General features: G+C 36.8%; 2 protein-coding genes across 2 annotated transcripts in view; one reads left to right on the top strand and one right to left on the bottom strand.

The window, feature by feature from the left end:
- LOC145443427 (uncharacterized) overlaps positions 1 to 3,671 on the bottom strand; it is an 8,112-nt gene extending 4,441 nt beyond the window's left edge. Inside the window, exons 1-2 of the mRNA XM_080321394.1 lie at positions 3,645 to 3,671; positions 1,314 to 1,481 (exon numbers count right to left, since the gene is read on the bottom strand). Coding sequence (XP_080177520.1) covers positions 1,314 to 1,481; positions 3,645 to 3,671 — 195 coding nt within the window. The remainder of the gene's footprint in view (positions 1 to 1,313; positions 1,482 to 3,644) is intronic.
- Positions 3,672 to 4,032: 361 nt separating this feature from the next.
- On the top strand, positions 4,033 to 6,274 carry LOC145443428 (uncharacterized). Its single transcript, XM_080321395.1, has 5 exons — positions 4,033 to 4,110; positions 4,381 to 4,548; positions 5,218 to 5,382; positions 5,689 to 5,856; positions 5,954 to 6,274. Exons 1-5 carry the CDS (start codon positions 4,033 to 4,035, stop codon positions 6,146 to 6,148), a joined length of 774 nt encoding a protein of 257 aa, XP_080177521.1. The 3' UTR covers positions 6,149 to 6,274.
- The last annotated feature ends 1,527 nt before the right edge of the window (positions 6,275 to 7,801 follow it).

Below are 7,801 nucleotides of genomic sequence, written 5' to 3' on the forward strand. Positions count from 1 at the left end.
GATCTTACCGTATCGCATCGTTTTCCCATCTCTTCGCTCAGATTCCTGATTTGCATGGAAAGCATCTTGCAATTACACAGATTAAATTCTTCCACACGGAATTGCACAGGACTTTAGTTACTGTTTTGTAGCAGGATGAAATGCCAGGATTTCTACTTAAATCCAGCGAATGCAGCTAAAACATGTGTGATGTTCAGATAGTTTACGAGACTACAAACGACTCGAAGGCCGTAATAGATTAGTCATAATATTATTTACCGACGGTTGAGCAATTTTTTGCGATTTCTACTCCTAATAGCAAAAACTTATTCAACACCGAAGAAGGTAATGAAGCTCGTGATCAGAAACACTTTATTGATGATGAAAATTCTATCGAACAATGAAATGTCATGCTTCAATATGACTAAAACTCACATAAGCATTACACTGTGATTGAATATTTCAGTTAGAAAACAAAACAGATCTAGTTCAAATGATCACCTCATAAATTCCGAGACCATTATTTAACGAGATTAGTGAGTCTTCATCTAATTCGCAAGCTGAAAGTCGAACTGTTTTCGTGTAATGCTTTCTTACGAAGCATCCAATTTCTTTCAAGCCCGCCGGTTCCAATTCGGTATTGTAACTCAGATCAAGGCTTTCAACCTATAAATCCATCAATTTATATCAAAATGATCCACAAAACTATAGAAACGAGCGAGTACCCCGATATCAGCAAAACTTTCAAAAGCGCGAATTTCCTCGGGTGTAAGGTCACACCCTTTCATGATAAGAGTAACCGCCTTGTCTTTACAAAGTAAGGCAGGCAGCGCGATCATACACTCTTCATCCAGCTGATTGTAACTAATGTCAAGATATTGGAGCTAAAAAATATCGGAAACTGTAAATTTACGATCAGCAATGATCAGCCATAAAAAATTCAAACTTATAACAGAAAAAAAAATGTTGTTTATTCACTCACGTCATATTATAGGCTAAATGTGCTAAGATTAAACTAGAATTTTCCTCATTCATCTCTACACAGCCGCTCATACAGAATGTGATCATTAACAACTGTACCCAGCAATAATCGCGCAGACCTTAATGTTTTTGAGCTGCATAGCAATGAAATCTGTTGACTGCAAGCGCGAGTTCACAACTGACAAATATGTTAGATCGCTCGAAATAATAGTCCCGAGTTGCGTAAAGTTAATGTTCTCCCTGTAGCTGAGATCGAGGTTTTTCAATTTCACCTACGGAAATGAGGTATTAGGAAATATCACTTCGAGAGGCTCTATACTAGATTAGCGCCTAGCTTTTTCCATCACCAATACCTGATGGTGCTGGATAAATTTACTCAAAATAATCAGAAAATCTTCGGATCCACCACTTTCTTGCAGATTGAGCTCTGTCGAAGCACACTGCTTCATCAGTTCGCAGATTAATGGGATGAGTTTTTCAATGTCGTTGTGTGCTGTAACGCTGAGTTTTCTTATTTCGACCTGAACGAGCGCAAAACTTAACGCATAAAACGCTAAATGATCTATGAACAGCCTAACACTGATCAACTCCGACTATAGTCTATCTAGTAAGGCTATCGAGACTAATGCCTATACCAGTAGCAAATGAGCATTATTCGCTGCGATACCACCAATTCGCGCCTTAACACATTAGTAATACAGAACAATGCGATAACGATAAAGCTGTATCTCAATATTTTACGGATAACATATACTGAAATAGAACGTGAATTTATAATGATCAATGACTACGAGCGGAATGTGCGAAGGCGTATACCTCAGATTCAAATCCGCGAATTTTATCCAATAGAATCTTGACGAGGTTTTCATTGAGATGACATTGACGAAATTCTAACTCATACACGTGAGATTGGCGAATAAGAGAATTCGCGATATTATTTATGTCCAATTCAGTCATAGTTTGGTGATAGAGCCCATAAGGAATTTTCACTTCATCATGATCCGTAAGTACTAATTCATGGTACATCCTCTTTTCAGCTTGATGATGTAGATTATCCTGAAATTATTTACTTTTATAACTCTATATTCTATGATGTAAAAGTAGTATCATAAACGCTATCGGATGATATTCAACGTCGAGCAATTCTTCTCGAATATAAGTACAAGTAGCGATTTCAAGGTGCGTAAGTAAATGTTTGTAGACTATCTCCCCCTCTAGCGTTCAGAGACGATGAGTAGAGAAGTACTGAGTACTCAAGTAGGTTTTCCCTACATACAGAAAATACTGGAATGTTGGTGATATAGGATCGTTTCTACTTCAAGACTGTTTCAGTATTAAACAAAAAATAGACCCCTGAATACTAACTTTTTACTTATGCAATAGCGATTACAAAGTAAGTAACTAACTGAATATGTTTGTAGACTATATCTCCACTTCTACCATTCAGAGATGTTGAGCAGAGAAGTATATGTACTTCTTTAAAGTACTCAAGTAGGTTTTTGTCTACACGTACCAACTGCTCAAGTGTTTATGGCGCAGGAATGATTCATTAAGTATAGCGCAAGCAGGCCAAACCTGAAATTGAGTACTCCAAAATGTACAAGTATTTCGCTATGTACTCCTTCCACGTAAAAAGTGGCTAGGTTTTAGGCTACTTTATCGTTACTTGACAGTTTCAGTTTTAGATAAAATTTGGTAAGACTTTAAATTTTAAAGTAGTTTGAGCTTACGTTTGTATCACCTTGACAAGTAACATTATCAGACATTCAAATTATATTATCACCTAATACAGAAGTTAACACGTCAATGTGCTTCGGAATTCACGAGAAATTGCATACTAAGAGAAGTATATTCTTGTATACACAATAGTGGAGAGAATCTTTAAAATGTAGTAAGCAGGCCGATGGGTATTCGTTGAGTTGTATAAGCATAAAAACATTCCCGCGCGCTCCTAAACCTAAACTTTTCCTAAACCTAACACCTAATACTAAGACGCGCGGGAATGTTTTTATGCTTATACAACTCAACGAATACCCATCGGCCTGCTTACTACATTTTAAAGATTCTCTCCACTATTGTGTATACAAGAATATACTTCTCTTAGTATGCAATTTCTCGTGAATTCCGAAGCACATTGACGTGTTAACTTCTGTATTAGGTGATAATATAATTTGAATGTCTGATAATGTTACTTGTCAAGGTGATACAAACGTAAGCTCAAACTACTTTAAAATTTAAAGTCTTACCAAATTTTATCTAAAACTGAAACTGTCAAGTAACGATAAAGTAGCCTAAAACCTAGCCACTTTTTACGTGGAAGGAGTACATAGCGAAATACTTGTACATTTTGGAGTACTCAATTTCAGGTTTGGCCTGCTTGCGCTATACTTAATGAATCATTCCTGCGCCATAAACACTTGAGCAGTTGGTACGTGTAGACAAAAACCTACTTGAGTACTTTAAAGAAGTACATATACTTCTCTGCTCAACATCTCTGAATGGTAGAAGTGGAGATATAGTCTACAAACATATTCAGTTAGTTACTTACTTTGTAATCGCTATTGCATAAGTAAAAAGTTAGTATTCAGGGGTCTATTTTTTGTTTAATACTGAAACAGTCTTGAAGTAGAAACGATCCTATATCACCAACATTCCAGTATTTTCTGTATGTAGGGAAAACCTACTTGAGTACTCAGTACTTCTCTACTCATCGTCTCTGAACGCTAGAGGGGGAGATAGTCTACAAACATTTACTTACGCACCTTGAAATCGCTACTTGTACTTATATTCGAGAAGAATTGCTCGACGTTGAATATCATCCGATAGCGTTTATGATACTACTTTTACATCATAGAATATAGAGTTATAAAAGTAAATAATTTCAGGATAATCTACATCATCAAGCTGAAAAGAGGATGTACCATGAATTAGTACTTACGGATCATGATGAAGTGAAAATTCCTTATGGGCTCTATCACCAAACTATGACTGAATTGGACATAAATAATATCGCGAATTCTCTTATTCGCCAATCTCACGTGTATGAGTTAGAATTTCGTCAATGTCATCTCAATGAAAACCTCGTCAAGATTCTATTGGATAAAATTCGCGGATTTGAATCTGAGGTATACGCCTTCGCACATTCCGCTCGTAGTCATTGATCATTATAAATTCACGTTCTATTTCAGTATATGTTATCCGTAAAATATTGAGATACAGCTTTATCGTTATCGCATTGTTCTGTATTACTAATGTGTTAAGGCGCGAATTGGTGGTATCGCAGCGAATAATGCTCATTTGCTACTGGTATAGGCATTAGTCTCGATAGCCTTACTAGATAGACTATAGTCGGAGTTGATCAGTGTTAGGCTGTTCATAGATCATTTAGCGTTTTATGCGTTAAGTTTTGCGCTCGTTCAGGTCGAAATAAGAAAACTCAGCGTTACAGCACACAACGACATTGAAAAACTCATCCCATTAATCTGCGAACTGATGAAGCAGTGTGCTTCGACAGAGCTCAATCTGCAAGAAAGTGGTGGATCCGAAGATTTTCTGATTATTTTGAGTAAATTTATCCAGCACCATCAGGTATTGGTGATGGAAAAAGCTAGGCGCTAATCTAGTATAGAGCCTCTCGAAGTGATATTTCCTAATACCTCATTTCCGTAGGTGAAATTGAAAAACCTCGATCTCAGCTACAGGGAGAACATTAACTTTACGCAACTCGGGACTATTATTTCGAGCGATCTAACATATTTGTCAGTTGTGAACTCGCGCTTGCAGTCAACAGATTTCATTGCTATGCAGCTCAAAAACATTAAGGTCTGCGCGATTATTGCTGGGTACAGTTGTTAATGATCACATTCTGTATGAGCGGCTGTGTAGAGATGAATGAGGAAAATTCTAGTTTAATCTTAGCACATTTAGCCTATAATATGACGTGAGTGAATAAACAACATTTTTTTTTTCTGTTATAAGTTTGAATTTTTTATGGCTGATCATTGCTGATCGTAAATTTACAGTTTCCGATATTTTTTAGCTCCAATATCTTGACATTAGTTACAATCAGCTGGATGAAGAGTGTATGATCGCGCTGCCTGCCTTACTTTGTAAAGACAAGGCGGTTACTCTTATCATGAAAGGGTGTGACCTTACACCCGAGGAAATTCGCGCTTTTGAAAGTTTTGCTGATATCGGGGTACTCGCTCGTTTCTATAGTTTTGTGGATCATTTTGATATAAATTGATGGATTTATAGGTTGAAAGCCTTGATCTGAGTTACAATACCGAATTGGAACCGGCGGGCTTGAAAGAAATTGGATGCTTCGTAAGAAAGCATTACACGAAAACAGTTCGACTTTCAGCTTGCGAATTAGATGAAGACTCACTAATCTCGTTAAATAATGGTCTCGGAATTTATGAGGTGATCATTTGAACTAGATCTGTTTTGTTTTCTAACTGAAATATTCAATCACAGTGTAATGCTTATGTGAGTTTTAGTCATATTGAAGCATGACATTTCATTGTTCGATAGAATTTTCATCATCAATAAAGTGTTTCTGATCACGAGCTTCATTACCTTCTTCGGTGTTGAATAAGTTTTTGCTATTAGGAGTAGAAATCGCAAAAAATTGCTCAACCGTCGGTAAATAATATTATGACTAATCTATTACGGCCTTCGAGTCGTTTGTAGTCTCGTAAACTATCTGAACATCACACCATGTTTTAGCTGCATTCGCTGGATTTAAGTAGAAATCCTGGCATTTCATCCTGCTACAAAACAGTAACTAAAGTCCTGTGCAATTCCCGTGTGGAAGAATTTAATCTGTGTAATTGCAAGATGCTTTCCATGCAAATCAGGAATCTGAGCGAAGAGATGGGAAAACGATGCGATACGGTAAGATCTTTCTGCTCAATCATAGATCTCGATATAGCGATGTAGTTCGTTTCTGCATTTTTAAATTGATATAAATCTCCTATTATTCAATTAACAGCTAAAGGCAATCGACCTCAGTGATAGCGATAGAACGAGAATCGATGAGAAATACGTGAATTCCATTCAGAGCTTCGTGAGATATAATCCTGAATGCCGCCAAGTCAAACTAGTCTTACCGCGCTTGAGTGGGGAAGATATGAAGACCTTGAGAAAACAACTGTTCTCACCCTGTAAGGAGATATTTTCCGAATAAATATGTATCTAGATGAGAATTAGGAGATTTTCCTTTACTTGATAATGCTTTGCGTGAGCGCTACGGCCTGATAAGATTATAGGTAGGTAGGCCTACATATTGGTAGAAGTTAAGACATGCCAAAGTAACTTTCCGCATTTCTGTCTATATCGATTCGGAATCCACCAGAAATTGGTTACTACGTGAGCGAAGTATTCTTGCAAAGCAACAGCACAGGCAAATTTATATTTGTTCGGTATGGACAATATTATAGAACATGATATTTCCACTTGGAGAGAAGACGAAATTTGATGTCATAAGGTAGGTCATTTTACACTATCGTAAATCTCTGTCGCTGTAATGCCCGTAATCGAATCAAATTTGACCTGCAATGTATTCTGGGTAACCCTAACAATTTCCTTACGTAGCTGTAGAAATTTGAAAAATACGTTTGGAGACTGCGTTTAGGACTGTTCGATATCGCTCGAACATTTCATCCCCAACTTGACGTAAGGTTCTCTCTGCTTTCGTATTTACCTTAACGCATGAGCCGTCGAGTTCGTACATGATAAAATTCCTGGTCAAGGAATATGCTTCGGATATAATTTCATCCTTTTCTTCAGTGATCGAAGGTGCTGATACTCGTGATAATTCCATGGTTTGAGGAGAATAGCGAGTCAAAGCTTATTTCGAGATCTAAGCTACTTTGAAAATGAGGATCCTAGGATTTGCTTAATTTTCATCTATATCGTACAATGCGTTTTCGCGTTCCAGAATGACTTATGTCAATGAAAAATAGCAAAAATGATCTCTCGAGCATTGATCATGGTTTTGTTTTTAAAAGATGCCGCGATGTCGGTATAATATTTTCTAAAACTCAAACTAAGACGAAATCATGAATGTGTAGGACTTATGATTAACATATATTGTGGGCAGACAACTTTGTTACAAGAACTATGATGTTCCTGTACTTGCACGAATTACAAATGCGGTATTGTAAATTAGTATATAGCCTACTACACAAAATCCGGAGTCTAAAAGTTTTTATTACAGTTGAGAAAAAGTACTCGATACGCTATATTTGAATCTAAAAATGTTAATCCCCGTAAAACGTACTGGGTGTGGGCTTCGAACCCACGTGAACACCTGTTCATTGAAACTTAAGTCCAACGCCTTAACCGCTCGCTCAACCCAGTTCCATTGTAACGATATCTGAGAAACCTTTCAAATTAGGGTAGAAGTAACTATTTGCAAGTAAGTTTCATGAAGTCTCGATACCATGTACTTGACTCTGAAAATATTAATCCTCATAAAACGTACTGGGTGTGGGGTTCGAAGCCTAGACAAATAAGAGGATCGTGATTGAAAATAGATGGAGAATCACTTGAATAAACTTTACTGAATACTCCGCAATGTAAAATTAGTATACACCATACAAAATCCGGATTGTCAAAGTCTTTAGTGTAGCGGAATAGTGTAGTTTTCTAACTACTTTACAAATTCATACGGTTTTTCTTGGTGCGTTCCAGGATAAATGAATTTTTTCGCGCTTTTTTATTTTTATTTTTTCATTAAAATTGGAGCTACTGTATATTATTTATCGCCTATATTTAAATTCGGTGTGCTAATGCGCTGAGGTTGAAGCTAAAACATCCTATTTCATGCGGCCAAGAA

The sequence above is a fragment of the Botryllus schlosseri genome, chromosome 7, assembly GCF_051294905.1.
Source record: "Botryllus schlosseri isolate E-star chromosome 7, Bs_hap1, whole genome shotgun sequence".
Taxonomy (NCBI): Eukaryota; Metazoa; Chordata; class Ascidiacea; order Stolidobranchia; family Styelidae; genus Botryllus; species Botryllus schlosseri.

What these genes read in the sequence shown, in the direction of transcription:
- LOC145443428 (XM_080321395.1), top strand. Translation starts at nt 4,033, where the DNA reads ATGAAAACCTCGTCAAGATTCTATTGGATAAAATTCGCGGATTTGAAT. An exon ending in ATGGTCTCGGAATTTATGAG is followed by an intron (nt 5,383 to 5,688) that starts GTGATCATTTGA and finishes ACCATGTTTTAG; the next exon opens with CTGCATTCGCTGGATTTAAG. An exon ending in TGGGAAAACGATGCGATACG is followed by an intron (nt 5,857 to 5,953) that starts GTAAGATCTTTC and finishes TTCAATTAACAG; the next exon opens with CTAAAGGCAATCGACCTCAG.